At 38.4% G+C, this 22,463-nt stretch overlaps 1 protein-coding gene across 1 annotated transcript; it reads left to right on the top strand.

Annotated features, from left to right (window-relative positions):
- Window positions 1–596: 596 nt before the first annotated feature.
- On the top strand, window positions 597–4,375 carry sp7 (Sp7 transcription factor). The gene is made up of 2 exons (XM_053499011.1): window positions 597–699; window positions 2,045–4,375. Exons 1-2 carry the CDS (start codon window positions 679–681, stop codon window positions 3,377–3,379), a joined length of 1,356 nt encoding a protein of 451 aa, XP_053354986.1. The 5' UTR covers window positions 597–678; the 3' UTR covers window positions 3,380–4,375.
- The last annotated feature ends 18,088 nt before the right edge of the window (window positions 4,376–22,463 follow it).

Genomic DNA, 22,463 nt, shown 5'->3' with positions numbered 1-22,463 from the left:
TTTGTAAAGTGCATATGGTGGCACTAGAGGGGATAGTATAGTTTGGTAACTTTCCAGACTTCAGGGTGCTGTTTGTGTTTGTTTGTTTGTTTGTTGCAGTTTTTGTTTATCCCACTGTCATTTAAAAAATGCAGGGACTTCTTTACTTTGACAATCAGGTGGTTGTGTATCATTTTAATTACACATTTCAGTAGTCCATGCCATGGCCTGCAGCTAACTTACTGACAAAAGTTTTACTTCAGTTGTAAGGAAATAAGAAGATTCAGATTTCCGGGTAAAGCCATGGGTATTTTAGGTATCTAGCCTAAGGCTGCTGTGGTACGATAGGGCGCAAAATTATTTGCTTTAACCATGTGTGTACAACCATTAGATACATTTAAATCTATTGAGCATCACATTATAATATAAAGTACTTTAAAGTGTGTGTGTGTGTGTGTGTGTGTGTGTGTTAAGAACGAGTGGCGCATGAATCTCTCTCTCTCTCTCTCTCTCTACTTCAAAGCACGCGGAGCCTGTCATTAGGAGGCGTGTCTCCGAAAGCACATAGAAGTCGCAGCGCTCGGAGCGGAGCTTTACTTCACACACACATAACACACACACACACTGTCCCGGGACACGCGTCTGTAACTCAACCTCCAGGTCTCGGAGTCTCGAACTTTTGGAATTTGGTTCTCAGGGATGGCTGCATCGGTTCTGGAGGTACGAAATGTCAAACTAACAGGAAAATGCATGCGAAGTCTTTTAACCCCGGGCTCGTTTCTTATAATATATAGACATTTCATAAAACTAATGATAACTGCATTATGCAGGGAAATCACCTGATACTGTCTGGAAAACGTATGAGCATAGGTTGGGAAGATTATTTGCATGAATATAATTAAATATAGAGTGCTAATTAATTTGTTATTTGCTTCTAATGCTGAAACGAGAAGATTCATTCTTAGGGGGGGGGGAACTAAATATTCTAATGGATACTTAACATTAATATAAATTCCTATTAAGCTCATAGACAGACAGACAGACGAACAGATAGATAGATAGATAGATAGATAGATAGATAGATAGATAGATAGATAGATAGATAGATAGATAGATAAGCAACCCTCACGGTGATGGCTTTGGTACAGAAAACACTGTGTGGTTAATTCTAATGGTAGTTTACCTGGAAACGGGGACAGCAGCGCGCGCCAAGTCCAACCGCAGACGCATGCGCTCTGTCGACATGGTCGCCGCGCGCACGTTTCTTGTGGGGATTTAGTTCACCTTATGTTCTCTAGAATTCTGATTTTGTGTTGAGAGAACAGAAAGAAAAGCTCGCACTTGTTTAGATTAGAGTGTTACATTATTATGTAAACATGATCAGTTTTAAGATGATACATTTGTTTATATTTTACCTTAAAATATGAAAAAAAAATAGTTGTAGTTCATTCACAGATATAATGAGACACAACTGAATGTGCAAGCTCTTGACGTTCTATCAGTTTTACTATACAAAAAGTGAAAGTCACGTGAAACATGCTGTGACCGAATAGAAAGAGTTCAATGCAAATTCACGGTAATACAGCATACGTGTACAGTATCTGTTATCCTTATACGTTATATCGTTCTGTCGCTGTTCATCACCAATTGTATACAGTCTGGTAACTGGGATTTAAAAAGTCTGACTGAACCTATTCATTCAGATGACAGGGTGATAGACAAAACAATAAAAGGTTAAGGCTGTAAAGAGCAAATGTCGTCAAAACAACGTCTAACTATTCCGGCACTAGTGATAACTGCACGGAAAACGTGTTTAACAGGAATTGTATCTATGATGGCATGTAAATCACTAAGGCAAAGGTTGTTGTTGCATACTTCTGAACAGAAAAGGCTTCCGATTATTGCACAAGTTTACTGCTTGCAGTTCGGTGATCGAATGATGGCAAAAATAAATATTGTCACAATTTGGTCTATGGCAGTAAACAAAACTAATTAAAAAAAAGAATGTACATGATAGTAAAAAAATCTTATTGCTGTTTTTGTTTCTTTGTTTTATTTTTCATAGGAGGAAACACGTTATGGCTCGAGTCCTTTGGCAATGCTGACTGCCACCTGTAACAAATTTGGCAGCACCAGTCCAGTTCGTGACACAGCCACACCTGGAAAAGCAGGAAGTGTAGTATCAGTAAAGAAAGCTTACAGCATGACTTCTGACCTGCAGGCACCTAAAAACGGCCGAAACAGTGAAGGCCTAGTAGACTCTTATAGCACCTCTTTCGGTACAGGTGGAGGCCTGCTTACACCCACCGGCAGTCCCCCTCCTCCCACAGGAGCATACACTTCTGACTACAACCCCTTCTCCTCCTTCCAAACCTCCTCAGCCTCTCAGGATCCTTCACTGCTGGTGACCAAAGCACATGCTACAGCTGACTGTCTGACTAGTGTCTACACCTCGCTTGACATGACGCATCCATATGGCTCTTGGTACAAGGCAGGGATTCACCCAGGAATCACAGCCGCACCTGCCAATGCCACATCCTCCTGGTGGGATGTCCACCCCAGCTCCAACTGGCTGAGTGCAGGCCAAACCCAGTCTGATGGTCTCCAAGCCCCATTACAGCCTGTGGCGCCTCAGGCATCTCTCAGCCCCCCTATGTCCAGCTATAGCTCAGACTTCACTTCCCTTAACCCAGCACCTTATCCTTCTGTGGGTCTCAGCTCCTCGTCACACCTCCTGCAGTCCTCCCAGCACATGCTCCCACAAGACATGTACAAACCCAAGCCAGTAGCCAGTGGCGGTCTTGTCGAGAGCTCCATGGGCCTAAAGCCATCTCGGGGCTCTGGGGCATATACAGGCAGTTCTGCCACCAGCAGGTCCTCCTGTGACTGCCCTAACTGCCAGGAGCTGGAACGTCTAGGGGCATCTGCCGCCTCACTACGCAAAAAGCCTGTACACAGCTGCCACATTCCAGGCTGTGGGAAGGTCTATGGCAAGGCCTCACACCTCAAGGCCCACCTGCGCTGGCACACAGGGGAACGACCTTTCGTGTGTAACTGGCTCTTCTGTGGAAAGCGCTTTACACGCTCTGACGAGCTGGAGCGCCATGTGCGCACACATACGCGCGAGAAGAAGTTCACATGTCTTCTGTGCAATAAGCGGTTCACACGTAGCGACCACCTCAGTAAGCACCAGAAGACCCACTCTGAGGCCAGCCTGCAAGGGAAAGCTGGGAGTGGGGAGAATGAGTCAGAACCGAGGGGCCCAGATGATGCTGTGGACCCAAGTGATGGGGCCCCAGCTGGTCCAGGAAATGGCATGCAGGAGCACACAACTAATGGAGAGGAGAAGATCACCACAGGAAACCCAGTGGAGAACAGTAGTGGACTGCTGGAGATATAACCTCCATATCTGGGGAAAGGTTCTTCAGATTAAGCTGCTGTTCTAATTGGTGCTAATCAGCATTTAAAATAATAATTTGAAAAAGTGTATGTTTTTTCTGACAATATTCTTTAAATACATTTTGTTGTCCCTAAGGGGAAACGAGGCACCACTATCACAGATATTCTCCTGTGGAACATGAAGGAACAGCAAAAACAAGAACATGTTTGCCATTAACATGAACTTAAGTTTTTTTGATATGCAAACCAAAAGTGAGGTCTGTGTCTTGAAAAAGCTTTTTATGATTCTGGATCTTTCTATTTTGTTCTTTTGAGCTGTTCAGTTCTTTTGTCATATTTGTCCTTTCTGATCACTATCTTACATTGTGCTATAGATAGTATTATTGAAACATGATGAGAAGCGATGTTTTTAATGATTTTGTCAGTGACTAATGGTTTGTCCAGGAATTTGGACTTTACTATCAGTTCTTTTTACAAAAGGTGCAGTTTTTATGAGAAAAAAGTGAGTCTTTAGTTTTGCTTATTTAATCACAATCATTTCTAAGACTTAAATAATTCTCTGAGAAATCAGGGCTCATAAATCTATGTAGGCTGCAAAAAGGGATTACAGTGTACAGTTTAGTATTTTCTTTTAGTTCCATTTGAATGCTATTTTTGTCTTATTTAATTTCCTATTTACATACAATTTTATTTATGCCTTAAATTATAAACAATAACAAGAGACAATCTTGCATTTTACTGGCATTAAATGGGAATTGAAAATCTCTCAATGAAGCAAAGCCAGTCATAACTAAATAAGGATTTTTCATGTTTTAATTTTATGATTATTTATTTATTTTTTTCACTGTTGATTTTCAGGTTCTGATGGCTGTTGTATGAACTCTCTGGAATATTAAAAGCCAAATTGTAAGGATTAAAGTGGATTTTTCTGAAGCATCAATTTAATTTTTATTTTAATTATTTTACTAGTATGTAAATATGAAACTCAAGTTCTGAATTTTCAGCTACCTGTATGTCTTTATAATTAAATTAAGTGAAAGTCAGTTCCCTGTTGTATTTTCATTCATTATACCACTATACACCATTTTCCACATCTCCACAAAAAAATAGGCAATGATTAAAATAGGCGAATTATACGTGATACGATTCCTTTTTTGGTAATGAAAATGCCCAAATATTCGGGATAAGAGAATAATTTAGATTTTTTGAAAAACATTAATTAACCAGTGTCCAAAATAATTATAAATACAATAACTAATAGGTATTTTTAAAATTATTTGTTTTTGTTCGTTCTAAATGGTTTCTTCAGGTTTACATAAGAGTGTTCGATCAGGAATGCACAAAATCATTACTAAACCCCTCAATAAAGCACTTTTTTTGTTTAAACTTTTATTATTTTATTTCTATTAACAACCATTATTATTATTATTACTATTATTGTTGTTATTATTATTATGGAATAGTAAAATAATTTCCAAACGTATTAACAACAAACCTTTTAATAAGGCTGAATGATAACAAGTAACCAGTGATAAATGAACAGACTGAGCTTGCTTCATAGTTTAAGCATTATTATTCATGAAGTTCCAACATTTAAAACTATTTTTTTTTTTCATATTTTCATTATCACAATTATAAGTCCCTATTTTTTCTTTTAATTTTTTATGGAATTCCTCAGTCATACTTTACGCAACTCTGTTTTTTCTTTCTTTTTTTCCGTTGCACCCCTCCCTCTCTCCACTCCTCTTTTTTTTTTGCCTTGTCCCACTCAGGCCTGTCATCCTCTGCGATCTTATGGCTGAACAAATGCTTTAATTAGTTCTCACAGCCCAAACAAAGCAGGGCTCTCAGTTGACACAATGTGTCTCACAGAGCGCCACTGAAGGTCTGTCGAAGAAAATTAAACCTCCCCCGCTGTCTGCGTACACCAATTACCCCCACCAACCCTGCTACTGGACAATTACTCCACAGCACTACTACAGGCTGGGCAGCGGAAGAGAGTAGAGTAAAGAAAAGAGAAAATAGGAGGAGGAGGAGGAGGAGGAGGAGGGAGGGGGAAGCTGGGTCACTATACTGTTTACAGAACTGCGGGCTGCCCATGTGGCAGTGAGCTAGCAACGGACTTCAAAAACCAAATACAAAATTTTCTGGTGTTAATGTTTGCAGGAATTCAAATACAAGGAGCACTTTGGTAACTCAGTGGGATCTTGGGATAAAGTAATCAAATTTTCTTTTGTAATGAGTCACTGCACAATGCTCCGGTAAGGTTATTTCCCACTGAGGATAGCCTAAATCTAACCTATCAAAGCCTTTGCTAATATTTTGGAACAAGTATTGAGGTGATCAGTGATTGAGCATGTCAAGCAATCCAACCAGTTGCATGGTGTTGTACTCTGTCCCAGCATATGTTTACATGTATTAAATATAATAGTAAATCACAACTCATAGGGTAGAAATTTTAAGAGTACCACATGCAAGAACCCAGACGCACACACACAAACACACATTTTGATTTTGTGACAGTGTGCTTCCCTCCTGCACCTCTCCTCCTCTCCTGCCCTGGCTGTATGGTTCTAATTTACTGACTCTAATGAGCTGGAGTTGAGGTCAGCTGGTCCCGGGGCCGAGTCTGTCATCAGGGTCTGACATGTTTATGGAGGTCTGAAGTGGGCGTGTGGTCGAGTCCACAGCTTTTAAGACCCAGGCAGAGGGTTTGGGTGGGGTGTGCACGCGCGTGCGTGTGTATATGTGTCTGTTGGGGGATATGGGGGGTAGGAGAGGGTCCGTGGCTTTTGACTCCGGCATGACTATTATTTTTGTCTTTTTATACTCCCCTGTGGTGGTGGTAACCTGGTTTTATTTTTAAAACTTTATGTTCGAAGACTTTAAAAAAAAATAGGAAAGAGCTGTGCCTCAAGTGAGGCAGTAAAAAGATAAATATACTTAGGGATGTGAGAAAACCCAGTGGAGATTGAGACAAGACACTGGATGAAAAAGAAAAGGCAAAAGAGGGGATTGAAAAAGACTCTCTGGTGTCGTGAACCCAAGGCACAACCATTAAAAAAAAAAAAACGCTGCTAAAACAAAGCTTATTTGAACTCACTGAAACATGTGAATACCCTCACTTTGCATTTACAGTGGGGAAGAGTGGAAACAATGGGTCTTCCTCAGCTTTTGAGCTTGCAGTGTGTGATAAATTCTCTTCATGCCCTGAAGACTGGGAGTGATGCATGCCAACAGATACACACAGGTGTGAGTTCAGGTAAACATTGCCTTCAGGCTGTATTCGAGGAAGGGAGTGAGATTGGTTGGGGACAGAGAGGGTTGGCTGGAAGGGGGGGGGGGGTATACAAGAATCTGGTAAGGAAGAGATGAGAAATCGGTGACCTGAACAACTGCAAGAGGTCAGGAAAGGTCAGATGGTCACTGATGAAGAAAGAGGAAAGCACTTTTTCAACCCTACAAAGAAACTTCAGATTGATCATCATTAGTCTATTTAAGTTAACTGCATTGGCAAGCGGGTGGTGCTTAGCAATACTTATCTAGGGTTTTCATAGCAGCCTTTATAGGCCTCTTTCTGTAACTGAGTTGCTTTCTGCTCTGAAATGTATCAAACACACCACTAAATGGACCAATTCTGTTTATAGGAACTGTGGGCAGGCTGTGGCAGGCTCCATATCCCTGTAAAAAGATAATATGTTCCCTATTAAATGTCCCCTGGATGACAAATTGCTTCCAGGAAAAAAAGTGGAAGCTAAGGAAATGAGCTGTGACACTTCAAAATAGACATCCTCTTCTTAATTCCTTAAATTCACAATTTGAGTCTTTACTGACTATAAAAAAAATACATTATAGGTGAATATAGTGAAAAGCTGCTAAAACATTTTGCCTACAGAAATAAGAGGTGACAGGGAGTTAAGGGGTGTTTGCGGCATGCTGTCTTCATGATGAAGTGCCAAAGACTATCATCTTATGTCAGTGACGTCATCTGCTATGTAGAAATGCTTGTGGTATGTTATAAATTTTTCAAGTAAATTGTGATAAAAAAAAAAAAGAAACTTAATTTTGGTTTTGCACCCTCAATTGAACATAGGCATTGATAAAGATAAGCAAATAAAAAACTGGTGAGGCCTTTATCTATTAAATTGCATGGCTCTGACTATCTCCATGGAAGCAAAAGTGGAATTTAGAAGATAAAAGTATAAAGAAAGGGGTTAAATTAAATATAGCCTACAGAAGCAGAAGCAACAAAAATGGCAATAGGATTTAATGAAAAATGTGGAATGAGAATTAAAGAGAGAGAGAGAGAGAGAGAGAGAGAGAAAGAGAGAGAGAGTTAAACGTGAGTGATTTGAGTTGGGCTTCCAGAGGGCTGGCAGGGTTCTGGCGGAGGAGTGTGGTGGTTCAGAAGTCCTCCAGAAAGAGGCGCCAGTGTGTCCGGCGGGGGCTCTGACCATGAGCCGTTCTCCCCCCCTCTTCCTCCCCCCTACAGTCATGGCCACAACACCCCCAAACCAAGCTACTGGCAGACACCAAGCTACTGCCACTCCATGCTTCTTTAATATCCTGCCCAAATTGAAATATCTTTGTGGGTGAGCACAAACACACGCACACACACACACACACACACACACACACACACAAATGAGTACACACTGATGCACACCAACATACAACTATAGTTACACATGTTCACCACCAAAAATAAATATATAAACTAGCATAATTTTATTCTCTTATTTGCTGCCAAAAATAGTTAAAGAACTTCTTGCAGTCTTTTGCATTATATGTAGTAATGGGAAGAGGAAAAATGCCTTACGCTGCACAAAACCCACTGGTGCTCCTAATAAAGAGAGGGAGCCTCAAGTCAGACAGCTGACATGGTCGATGTGCACTCTTACACTGAACTAGAAACCACAGTCTTTGTGTTTATTTTAAATACTTTTTTTCTCTTCGAGTAAAAAAGATTTTGCAGTATAAACCCCAGTGATGGATTAACACCTACAGTCTAACACACATGTTAATAGTTTAAACATTTTAACTCAAATCAAAAACAATGAATTTCAGAGTGTATTTCTAGAAATTACAAACAATACGCTATAGACTATCTGCGGCATTTCTCGACCTGTCCGCTCTTCTAAATTCTTTTTGTTCATGTATTTTTGCTACATTTCTTTTAGCTCTATGATGCTCTCATGCTATAGGAAGCCACTGAGAAGTCATTTAATCATTGTAAAAAGGCCAATGTCTTTTATATAATTTCATTTTGTTTGTACGGTTTCAGATGGAGTTTGTAAACGGAGTACTCATTGTGTTGAGTGCTCTGCTGCTAAATCAGAATTCATTATGGGTTTTTACCAGAAACCACTCTATGTTTCACCCACTGGCTGCCAGTGGACTTCCCCACTAACCTTCTCTTCAATGCCTTCATGTTAAAGTGTTTTTTATGATTGTTTAAGCGCAATTTTAAAAACAATGCTCACTTTGTCAAAACACTTTACATAATCACACACGAGTAGCAGATCACCTGGGATCTTTTGTAAAATGACAGCTGATAAAAAACTGTTAATTTCATTAATAAATACCCAATTGTGTCACAATATGGAACACAATGGTTCATACCATCTGACTGTTGGAATTAGTTACACTCTGCAGTTGTCAATCAAAAACGATTTTACACTTGAAATGGTAGTCATTAGAGTTATTTCTCAACATCGGTCAGTACATCCATGCATTTACAGATGCTGAGTTTGCATTGAAATGTACAATTTTTTTCAAAACAATGAAAAGAAAAATAGAATGCATACATTACTGTAAAAACACTAAAAACTTGAATCTGGCTATAATACTGCAACATCTCATGCTATACCATTTTTAGCAAGACAACGAAAGAATAATTGTCTTGAATGGCATCGTCATCCTTGGATAGACCTTTCATCAATTTAGTCACAGGCTGCCTGAGTTGGGACAGGCTGGTGATTGTAAACTTTCCACTGTCATGCCAGAGAAAAACATAAAGCTAAGGAAGGGTGAGTGTTGTGGAAGATATTGAAATAGAAAAAAAATGGAGGTGTTGGAACCACGGTTGTATCAAAACAGATCTTTGGAAAGATATGTGTAAGGTGACAATGTATCTAGTCTGTTCTGCATCCATATGAGATTCTGCTGTGATATAAGGGTATGAGGTTTGTAAGCACTTTAAGTGGCATGACGGTGGAGGACTCTATTCTGATTGATAGCTGCACACATTGTAATGCTACACCATCTTTGTCCTGTGGCTTTCAAAATGGCTCAGTGACCAATTACGTTTCTCCCTCGACTTCACTCATTCTTTCAGGGAGCTGAAGGTTGACATTACCTCTCTGAATTCCACTGAAATGTAATTTCGCTGAAATATAATTTGAATTTGAATTTCAGTGGAATTCAGAAAAATTATTACATTATACCTCTGAATTCCACTGAAAAGGGATTTTGAAAGAGTTGCTTCATCTGTATTTGATTCTATTTGTGGTTTCATCACAGTGTTGGTAAAGACACTGAATAAAAATTATTTACGATGGTGATGTCGCTCAGAATGTGAGCCTGAATTTCTTTGAGGCATATTAAACTATTGGCTAAAATCATACTTACAATAGGTCTCTTGTGCCTCAGAATATTGAGAGAACACCTTTCAACCCTAGGTAGACCAAATCAAAACATGTGTATTTAACAGATCACAGGACAGCCAACAAAGCATCATTTTAAACAAGAAATGCAGAAAATGGTTGCAAAAAAGCTATTGTAATGCATGCAGTAGGTCATACTATACTAATCTTATTGTAGGTATTAAAGAAAAGTTGTCTCACCTGTACTCTTGCCGAAATGTTCTGAATTTTATTTTTTGTTGGACTGCTCTGGCTTCCATTTTTTGCAGGTAAACTCACCTGTTGCCTTCTTATAGTGTGTAGATCTAAGAGGGGAGTTGCATGCGCACTTAATGGTTAAGTTTGAAGTGTGGTTCAGTTGGTTCAGAGGTGTGGTACTTTGAAAGGCAGATGTAAAATGTGAAATCATACTAGATTTTTGTGTCTAACAGAGGGAAGTGTGTTTAATCTTTCAGCAGGCAGTATGCTTAGTGTTATGTTTAACGTGTGAGGATAAGAATGTGGTTGTATAGTTGTGCCAACATGTGCTTTTTTATTTTGTATTTTTTTCTCTTTGTATGTGTTATTGCAGATCTCACTAACTGTGTGAAGGTTTTAGTGCAATCAAGAAAAAAAAAATTGTGCGTGTATGTATGTATGTATACATATGTGTACTGTATGTGTCTGTATGTATGCATGTCTGTTTGTGTACTGAATGTATATATGTGTGTGAACTGTATGTATGTATTTGTATGTACTGTATATATGCATGTATATATACAGCATATATACACACAGTATATATGAACCTATGTACGTATAGGCATATGTATATACAATGTGTGTGTGTGTGTGTATATATATATATATATATATATATATATATATATACACGTACGCGTGCAAGTGTTCGTGTGTATGCATAGTATAGCTTTTAATTAGATTTTATTTGGACCCGTTTATCCTGTTTGTGAGTCTCCATAGTAATCAGTTGCTTTCTCCAGGGCCGCTGCAATTAACCCGGCGCACGGATCTCGACCCGCGTTCAGCGCGAGCACGTAATGACTCTGATCATTACAGAGTGATTGTCTCTGGGACGAGAAATCCCTTAAACAGGCTCCTGGGTTTTGGAGCCGGAGAGCTGCACTCCATCTTCCCCGAGAGCCACCAACCGCCGCTGCCGCCAAAAATAACACGCCGGCAGCGCCACTGCAGTCCGCGCCTCACCGCAGAGCAGCCCGCCGCTAGAGCCCGGATCAAAACACACACAAAAAAGGAAACACAGCGGACAGGGGAGCGGGGGTGGAAGGAAAAAATTGTTCATATAACTTTACTCCATTTCTTATAAGATACCCAGAATCTGCTGATGATTTTGGCTTCAGCGCGAAGCCGCAGAATCGAATCTACAGACGAGGGCCAAGTCAAGAGGAAACAAACGACGCTCACGATTTTGTGTGTGTGTGTGTGTGTGTGTAATGCTGAATGGAGAGCTGATGAAATATCCTGCCCAATGCGGTGGTTCTAAGAGCAAGTCATTCAGCAGTGGCAGCTACATTCATAATTCCCAAAAGTCACTGAAAGTTTTCACCAAGTCATCAGATTGAAGGTATTAGTGTGACAAAGTAAATGGTGCACGTGGGTTACAGGAACAGGCCACTGTGGCCTACACGACTTAAACATATACAGTGGATCCATGGGTGCTCGTGTTCTTGGGTCCTAGTTGGAAGAAAGCATTACAATGTGAAGAATGTGTGAATGCACTGGGCTTCATTACTGCAAACTACAACAGAAGTACAGATAAACATCATCCAGCCAAAGATTTATATCAGTGAGAACCAATATATTAAATTGTTAAGAAATTATTTAATCAATAAAGTTTTAATTCTTATATCTAACATTAATTATGCACTAGCCTAAATAATTATTTGTGAAAATGACCAAACGCTGATATATAAAATAAATGCACAAATTATGGTGGCACAGTGGCTTAGTGGTTAGCGCTGTCGCCTCGTGCTTCCAGGATCTGTGTTTGATTCCCGCCTTGGGACTCTGTGCGTATAGAGTTTGCATGTGCTCTCTATGTTTGGTGGGTTTCCTCTGGGTACTCTGGTTTCCACCCAGAGTCTAAAGATATGTGTTAGCCTAACTGGTGTTTACAAAGTGTGTGAATGTTGACCAGAGGTCCTGAAAGGTTGTTGTAAAAATTGGCACAATTTTCAATTCAATTTTATTTGTAAAGCGCTTTTAACAATGGTCATTGTTTTAAAGCAGTTTCACAAAATGAAAAGAAAATTTATGGAAGTGTGTATGAGTGAGAAAATATGTAGCCTATTTAGATAATAATGAGATTGTGATATTGTCCCATAAATACAATGGTCACTAATGGTCTTTAGATGGACACACTGGGAATTGTGTATATAAATTACACACCATTATTTTAAACACTATATATATATAGGGGAGAGTGAGGTAAGATGAGCCACTTTTTACTTATGTTGCCCTGGATGTGAGAAAAAATGACACAGAAATAGAATGATAACATATTCCTTTATTTCAGGATGTCTTCTTTCAAATGTAATGATCAGAATCTATGTCTGATGAAGCTATCCAAAATAATGACCTATAAAAAAAAAAATGCTCCTGTGGTTCAACTTGCCCCAGATTAGGGGTAAATTGAACCTAGTCAGTGGGTAAACTGAGCCATCTTGGGGCAAACTGACCATGTAGTTTTTAAAATGTAAAACTGATCATATTGTGAAAACAAACCATTTTAACAGTTTTAAACCTGTGAGAACAAACCACCAGTTAGTTTCTAAACAAACCACCAGTTCAAAACCATCTATTCAAAAGAACTATTCAATATTCCAACTATCAAGGTTGCAGGGGAATATGAACTGTTGCTCCCTCCTTGCAGTTCCTCCAGCCTGTTGAGGTTGAGGTAGCTTCTTCAGCACATCATTGCGTGGGAAAGATGCCTCATCATTTTCCTTGAACACAAAGGTGGGTTTCTTACTGCCAGTGATCCCTCGGATTCTTCTGAGAAATCTGGCACTCACTTCGTTGTCTGCAAAGCTGTCAATCAGGTCAATGTAATGGTGGCTCCTGGATTTGGATGCAAATCTTACGATGACAAAGTCACCAACTACCAGATCTGAGACATCTGGTTCACTTCTTTCATCGCTGGAACTCTCATACTCAGAAGTGTCTTCAAATGGGATGGGGACATCACTCTCCTCAGAGCTGCTTTCCACTGCAATTTTTGTCTGGGTTTGTTTCCTCTTCCGCATTCCTTGCTTTTTGTGGGTTATTTCTGTTTTGCCTTTCAGTTTATTTTTCCTTTCTTCATGGGCTCTCTCAATTGCCTGCTTTTCAGGTGTATCAGTCAGGATTCGTGTCTTCGAACGCTTTCGTTTTCGAATTTGTTTGTTTCCTGGGCTGCTGAGTTTTGGGTAAGGGTAGAATATCAGTGGGGGACACATATCCAGCATGGTTGGGGTCACTTTGTGAACCACATGCATGTGCAGGGCGTGGTGAAGGTAGCTCAGCAAAAAGAGAGGCTGAAACCACAGGTGCAACACCTTCAGCGGCAGGCTGCTGCTCCAGGTTGGGCCTGTCTGACATCATGGATGGCTCAAACTCTGCATCAGAGAAGATATCTCTGTTGTAAGGGAAAATCCCAGTTTCTCTAAATCCCGATGAGATATTTCGTGGTGTCATTGCTGACATGGAAGCATCATTCACACAACCAGCAATTTGGTATATGCTGGCAGTTTTGCCTGGGTTGGACCTCATCCAGCCATCAAGAGCTCTGTTGTAATAGGTTTTAAATGGACCATACACACACTTATCCAGAGGCTGAAGGCGATGGGAAGTTTGGGGTGGAATTGTGGGCATTACAATACCACTTGTTTTTGCTAGGTCCAAAGCCTTCAGTGAAATGTGGGCTTCATGGTTATCCATGATTAGCAGCAGTGGCAGGTCAGGGGAGCACTTGGTCTGCTGAACCAGATGTTCAAGGAACACAACAAAGACATCTTCACTGATCCAGCCTGATCTTGTAGTGGTACCAATTGATCCCGGAGGTGCTCCTGCAATGAAGTGGTCTTCGTATCTAACCCGTGGGAAGATAAACATCGGAGGGACTGCGTTACCAGTCGCATTGACAGCACAGACTATTGGATCAATTTACCCCATAGCCTTTGGATCACTTTGCCCCATAGCCACCATTTTGAAAAAAACGGGCTAGCTTAGAAATTTAGGCTAATCTTTAGAAAACTTATTCAGATGATATTATATATTAGAAAGCCACCAACAGGTATAATATATCATTTTAGACACAGATACATTTTTTTTTATATTACAGTCAATTTACCTGATATGCAGAAATTTTACTTTGACAAGCAAAAAAACATTTTTTGTGTAATACAGACTTACCCCTTCTCCAATGTGCTCCTCTTTAATATAGCAGGATGGAAATGATGGGTGCTTCCTGGATTTATGGTCACATGACAAAACATGTACACAGTTACCTAGATACAAGGGGTGGGTCAACTTACCCACTGGCTCATCTTACCTCACTCTCCCCTATATATATATATATATATATATATAGATATATTATTATTTACTCATTCATGACCAATCATTCATCAGCAAATCATATCTATCAGCCATTCACGATTTTATCAGCTGTGGCAACAGCACAATGCATAACCGTAAGGTTTGATCTGGCCACACCACATGCACCACATGTCAATCATAGCTCTAATGATGCTTGAGAGTTTCAGTTCATGCTCACATCAAACATCAGAATGAATCAAAATTTCAGCTACTTCAACCGTGGCATGGTTGTTGGTGCCAGACAAGCTGGTTTGAGTATTTCATAAACCACTGATGATCAGGAATTTTTGTTGAGAACAGTCTGTATAGGTTACACCGAATGCTCCAGAGAAAAAATAATTAATTAATTAATTAATTGATTATTAAGGCCAGATTAGTTCAAGCTTATACAGGAAATTTACATCAGTGGTTCTCAACTCTGGTCGTGGATGACCACTGCCCTGAATTTAGTGCTTACTTTGCTCCCAGTACACCTGACTAACTAATTAAAAGTATTTTTATAATCAAAATGGATGTGGTAGAAGAGGTAAAAGACTAAAATATGCAGGACAGGTTCTTCCAGGTGTAAGGTTGAGAACCACTCACAGTAACTCACATAACCACCCTTCACAACCACAGTAAGCTGAAATCCATTGAAATTTCAGGTGGATGGGGAACAACAGTATAGGCCACATTAATGCTTGACTCTTATTACAGTTTTGGTGAACCTGTACACACTGTCACTGTAACTAATTCTGATGTTTGATGGGCAATTTGGAACATTAACTGAAGCGTATTTAAAGGAATACCAATATTTCCTGAAGTCTGACAAGCTGATTGGATAATACCATGGGTTTGCAGGTGTACATGCGTCATGGGTTCCTAATAAAATAGATGGTAGATGTAGTTTTTTAGGAGACAGTCTTGTTAATTTGTATAAAGGGTGCCTGTACATATTAAATTAATATGTAGCCTAGTGAAGCATTTGTTATCATAGTTGTCTTTTGTGCCATGTTAAAATGACATTATTTATCAGTCAACGTTAATTAAAAATTTTAATACATCATTATATTTTAATATCTCAATTAATTTAAATCAGTTAAAAATAATAAATATATTGCTTCATTACAAAGACCACAAACTTTAATAAATCACATTGGCCAAGGCCATTAGTTCATAGTGTAATGCTCTCTTTCAGGCTTTTTGTATTTTTAGATAAATCAAACTAGATTATTGACATCACATATAATATTCGCTCTACCAAATAATAACAGCATTCAATGGTTTACAGTCTAGAGAGCTACAGTATCTGTCCACCCGTTTAGTTACATTTCACCTAAATTCTGAAAATCTTACTTGTCGTCACTAGATGGCAGCATTGAGTTTTCTCTTTTTTTCTTTCCTTTTTTTTTTTTTTTTACTGTGATTGGTTTTTAGATTGGATGATGATGGCTCTTATCCATATCCATGTTCATGTCATTCCCTGTAGCTCCTCAATGATGCAAACATGATGTAATACCGTTTCACAGATGTAGGAGTTCATTTATATCATAAAAAAACATAAAGCACAGTAAAAATGTCACAAAGTCACACTAGTTGTAGCCAACAGTATGTCTAAAAGGATTATCCAACATATTCGCAAATCCTTTATAAAAAAAAAAAAACTAATGTGGTTAAAAATAAAAGTATGCAGTGCAGATCAATTTTGGTATAAGCCTTAACTCACCCTCAACCTGTTCTGTTCCAAGGATGCTGTAGCAGATAGGGTTAAGGGTGAGTTATTTTCTGTATGATGTGCTTTGATCCCGTCCACCTTACTGGCTTAAGTGAAAATAGAAGTGCAAAAACTTCGTACAGCAATGAATCTTATATACCAAATTTAATATAGCTCAACAGCAGCAGCATGGTAGTGCTGGGGCTTGAACCCCCAACCTTATAATCAGGAAACTAGAGTCTTGGGTGTGTTGGGTTTTAATCTGGTTAATCAGACTAAAGAAATTTTCCCCTCATTACAGCAACGTAATTCTCTCATTGTAGCAACGTTTGGACGCTTTTTTTTTCTTTTTTTGACAAATTGAATTATTTTAGTTAAATTACTTATGGCTTTCTCTTCTTTTACTTTATTCAAGACTTTTTTTCAGTGCATTAGTTGTCTTGTTGACTTGTTAGGGCTATGGTTATTGGCTGGGGATCCCGCCAAATAATTTAAAAGTCCTCTTGTACGCTTGATTCCTTTCTCTAAGTAATTCTCTTCTAAGTCAGTAACATTTGGTAGAAAGCTTTCTCCAGGTAGAATCATGACTTTGCCATAGCATGTTATATTTCTATTTGTAACAATAATTTTAATTGTACCCCCTGAATTGTAAAGTATTTGGCATATACTGTAGGCTTTTTAGAGAATACTAGCATAAGTGCCACAGCCAGAATAATTTAGGCTCACCAACACCTTTACTTCTTGAGGAGGCTGAAAACTGGCCTCAGGTCAGCGATGCTGACTTTGTTTTATTGTTGTGTAGTGGAGAGCATCCTGACATCCTCAATTACTGTATGGTATGGTAACTGCTCTGCGGCTGACAAGAAGGCACTGAGAAGAGTAGTTAAATCTGCTTAAAAATAACCGGCAGCAGCTTTCTCTTCCTGGAGGAGATGCAGAAGCAGAGCAGAAAGTATCATGCTTGATCCCACCCACCCAGCACACAGTTTGTTTGCTCCACTTCCTCCAGTTAAAAGACTGTGAAGTCTTAGAACTAAAACAACAAGACTGAGGTGCATCTTTTTCCCTGAGGCTGTGAGAATTATGCACTCAAGAAGTCACTAACTTAAGTAAATCTGCACTCAATGACTGAATGTAATCAGGGTCATATTTTTTAAACATGATGTGTGGTATTTACTTTATTATTTATTATTATATGCTTAGGTCTTACTGACCTATACACTTATATCTTTTTTTGAAAATGTTATTATAATTATTATTATTATTAGTTGTAGTAGATTTTTCTGCACTTTTTGGAACTAAGGTGATTTATTTAGGTAATTATTAGGTAATTATTATCTTATTATCTTATTACAATTGATTGAAACTTAAGAAATAAGTTATAAGAAATTGTTTACGCTAAGCCCTACTTTTTTCATCGCCAAACAAATTCTGTGAATCACAGATGAGAAATCGAAAAAAGTTGTTTGGATAAAGAAGTTTGTCCTAAAACAGCTCCAGTCCATTAAACAATTACCACTTCAGCTCCGTTATTTCTGCAGTGAAAATATTAAGTAATCTTTTTTCCTATTTAATATCTATTGGTGCAAGTGTTTTTTTTTTTTTTGAGAAAGTAGCTTATTAGTAACTCATTTAAAAGAAGATTATTAAATAAAGTTTTACTAAATTGTATATCTTCATCTTCGTCTTTGTCTTTCAGCTGTTCCCTTTCAGGGGTCGCCACAGCGAATCATTTGCCTCCATCTAACCCTATCCTCTGCATCCTCTTTTCTAATAACCAACTAACTTCATGTCCTCTCTCACTGCATCCATAAATCTCCTCTTTGGTCTTCCTCTAGACCTCCTGCCTGGCAGTTCCAACCTCAGCATCCTTCTACCGATATATTCACAATCTCTCCTCTGAACATGTCCAAACCACCTCAATCTGGCCTCTCTGACTTCATCTCCAAAACATCTAACATAGGTTGTCCCTCTGATAAACTCATTCTTGATCCTATCCATCCTTGTCACTCCCAAAGAGAACCTCAACATCTTCAGCTCTGCTACCTCTAGCGCTGCCTCCTGTCTTTTCTTCAGTGCCACTGTCACTTTGAGCAAACACACACACACACACACACACACACACACACACACACACACACACAAACACACACACAAACACACACACACACACACACAAACACACACACAAACACACACACACACACACACACACACACTGTGTGTTTGCTCAAAAAACTGGGAAACTGGGCTATTATGTGTTACAGTTTGCAGGAAACATGGAATTTTAAGTTTGCTATTAACCTGTTCACCTGGTGTTTCTTTTTTCCAGTTTTTATACTTATTCCTTTTTTGTGATTTTTTTCTTTCTAACTGCATTGTTGAATGTTAGTACTGTACAAATGTTTCTCTCTATTTCTTCCTGTTTTGTGAATTGCTCCAAAGTCCGTAACCCAGATATGGCAATTCGAATGTTGATATTTGTCATGCCAAAAAAGCTACCTTTAAACCTTGAACGAGAGAGAGAGAAACCACAAATAGGCAAATGTGCCAATTTACAGTATAACTCACTCATTCACTCACACTACAGACTCCCACAGGAGGAGGCATTTAGGGGCAGGAGTTTCAAAACAGCTTAACAATGCTCCAGGCTCAATTGCCTTTGCATACCCCTTAGCCTGGATTTTTAATTTACATTTGTTTGCTTGTTTGTTTAAATTTTTGCACTGAAAATCAGTGAGGGTAATTAACAGCAAGTAAATACAGATGTGTTGCACTCATTATAACACATTTAAATATTATTAAATTACTTATATTTTATTTTAAATTATTTCCTGTTCTATACTGCTTCTCCTATATAGGATAGTGGGGGCCTAAAGCCTATTCCAGGAAACACGGGGCACAAGGTGGGGGTCAGTCCGGATGCAGTGCCAACTTACTGCAGCACACAAGCACAGACATACCAATCATACAATACAGGCAATTTGAAATTGGCCAATCATCTCAGGGATTAAGTCTTTAAATTGTGGGAGGAAACTGCAGTGTCTAGAGAAAATTTACAAAGCAAGGAGGAAATCAACAAACAGGCTACGCACACAAACTAGAGGTGAGATTCAAACCCCAAGCAACAGGCAACAGTAAGACAACAGTGGTATACAAATATATGAGGAAAGACTATAGCACAATGACAAGACTGGCTGATAGACCGGTCTCAGCTAAAAGTAAAGTGAAAGTTGGGTGTGTCCGTGCCAATGATAGTCTTAAAGTATCTTTCCGACATAAGCCTGACAGAGATCTTTTGCTACCCATCCAACCAAATATTCAATGTTTTATGCTGAGATGCATTTCTGCTCAATAAGTGTATACCATATAATGTATAGTACCATTTGATGTATACAGTAGTAACAAAATGTAAACACTTCTTGCTGTGACAATGATTTGGGGAGCCTTCAGCCTTAGGTACAGTTTGTGCATTTTTATAAGTAAATTAGCTTGTAAGTTTTGCTGACCATCTCGCAGAACCACTCACAGTTCTTTGGTTGTTGACTGTTGACTTTGACTGTTGCACCTGCTTCTTTAATAAAGTATGTATTGATTGATTGGTTGATTGTCTGAAATATGGTCACTTATAATGTTCATATAATATTCTGCCTTCTTTACCGGCATAGAAATAGTGGTGGAATACTAACGTTTGAAAAATCAGAAATGTTTTTGCACTTACTCAATAGTAACTCACTCACTCACTCACTCACTCATCTTCTGTACCGCGTTATCCTGTATTCAGGGTCGCGGGGGGCTTGGAGCCTATCCTAGGAGCCTTAGGGCACGAGGCAGGGTACACCCTGGACAGGGTGCTAATTCATCACAGGGCACATGGACATACACTCACTCACTCATTCACACACTACAGGCAATTTGGAAACGCCAATCAACCTAAATCCACTGCAAGGACTCATGAATTTGCAATGTTTTAATTTTTACAAATCAAGGCATAAAATAAATGCTGCTTAATGTAACTGTCTTAAATTACCTGAATTCATTCCATTAGTGTTTTCGAAGCATTGTATTATTAAAATTATAATTAAAAAATGTGGTACAATAATATGTTAAAACAAAATAATAATAATAATAATCTCTATTGCGCTCTGCCTTTTCTGTGTCTGGAACCAAATTCGATTTAAAATCTAAGTAAAAATTTATGCTTGACAAATGGATATTTTATAAAACTTTTGGTATATATGTAAACCTTCAGTTAATTTTTATAGGTAATTTTATAGGTTTTTATAGAGTTTATAGTACAGTTTAAATAATTAAATTTCTTCTCTTTTTTCGATAAAGTTGTCTGTTTCTACTGAAGTGGGATGATGTATATTTTAAACATTTCTTAAAAGATCTTCTCCCTGAGTATGTGCTAATCTAGCATCTTAGACAATGATACAGATACATTTTTATTTTAAATATGTTTAAAAATTCAACTCTCACTTCATTTTTTTGCACCCTTTCAGCCACATCAGTGCAATATGTTACTTCCCCTTCACTTTCAGGAACTGCTTCATCCCATTCAGTTTTATATAATTAAATTTACTGTATATTGTACTTTCAACATTAAACTGGTACAAAGCTACTTTTAAAAATCTGAATATAATTTTATATTTCAATAATTTTTTTTTTTTTTTGTCAGCAAGCCAGAGGCAATAGAGGCAAGAAAAAAACATAAGGAGGAAACATCCTTAAAAGGGACTCAAAATTGAATCCATCCTCTTTTGCATGACATTTAATATGCTATATGCTTTGTACCACAGTGACGCATTATGCATCGATTTATGACCACAAAAACTACAAAAGTGCAAATACAGGGAAAACGGCTTGCACACAACTACAATGGCAAAATCCCAGAAAAAGTCGAATGCACAATGTGCTTATATTAAACACATGGCCACATGAAGACCACCCCTTTGATGATAAAAATCTGATTGTTTAATGACAACAACATCTGTCCCATGTGGTACAGTTTTGATTCTGACTTTGGGTTACAGTCTGTAGAATGTTCATGCAGTACACAATTTTGTGTAAAGTTGTCTGGTAACTTCCCAAAAATATGACCGTACATAGATTAGCTAAGATAAAATTTCTTAAATGTAAATAAGCATACTAATCTAAATGGTGTCCTGTGAGGGACTGGTCTTACAGCCAGTATCTTTGGGATAGGCTCCTAAGAATATCTTATCCTAACATGGATAATGAGAGTGATTCACTTTACCTGACACCACCTAGTATCCCAAATACATAGTGTTTGCTGAATCCACTCTATAAATATGAAACTAAACTTGCAACTGGTTGAACTAAAAATATAGGTCTGCATGGTTTGATCCAAAATAAAAGTACTGTGATTATTTTGATGGTAGCACGGTGGCTTAATGGTTTGCACTGTCGCCTTGCACCTTCAGGTTCCAGGTTCAAATCCCAACTTGCCCTTAGTGTGAGCCGCCCCATGCCTTAAACCTCCTGGGATGGGTTCCCCCTCCCCCTAAACCTGTATACTGGATATAGCAGTACAGAAGATCGATGAATGAATAAATAAATTAAGGTTATTTTGAACCACATTGTGATTTAAACTGAGATCTATAACTATTAAATGTACCATTTTGTATTCAAACATATTTTAAGATAACACCAAATAATTAAATAAAAAACAAGTCACTAAGGAGAAGTTAGCCAATATTTATTTATTAACTTAATTTTTCTTTTTGTTTTTTAAAGGCCTACTTAAATTATTGACAAATTATGCTTACACTGATCAGCCATGACAGTTGCTATAACAGTTGTCTAGAGATTACAATCAGGCCCTTCTCAAAGTAACTAAATTTTTTAATATCTTGTCACAATAGCGGCTGGAAGTGGGTGGGATATATTAGGCAACAATTGAACCATTTTTTCCTGAAGTTGATGTATTGGAAGCAGAAAAAATGGGCAAGCATAAGGATTTGAGTAATTTTGACAAGGGCCAAATTGTGATGGCTAGGGAACTGGGTCAGAGCAACTCCAAAACTGCAGCTTTTGTGGGATGTTAGGCAAGTAGCCATAATGTTATGGCTGATCAGTGGCTGATGGCTGATATTATATCACCATAATAAATTGCAGTTAAATAA

Source organism: Clarias gariepinus, chromosome 6 (assembly GCF_024256425.1).
Source record: "Clarias gariepinus isolate MV-2021 ecotype Netherlands chromosome 6, CGAR_prim_01v2, whole genome shotgun sequence".
NCBI classification, from domain to species: Eukaryota; Metazoa; Chordata; class Actinopteri; order Siluriformes; family Clariidae; genus Clarias; species Clarias gariepinus.
The sequence above is the reverse complement of the archived record's forward strand: the minus strand, read 5'-3'. Positions and strand labels throughout refer to the sequence as shown.

Bases quoted from the DNA above. Each gene is read 5' to 3' on its own strand.
- sp7 (XM_053499011.1), top strand. From the start codon at position 679: ATGGCTGCATCGGTTCTGGAG. The intron at 700-2,044 runs GTACGAAATGTC...TATTTTTCATAG, and splicing joins TGGCTGCATCGGTTCTGGAG to GAGGAAACACGTTATGGCTC.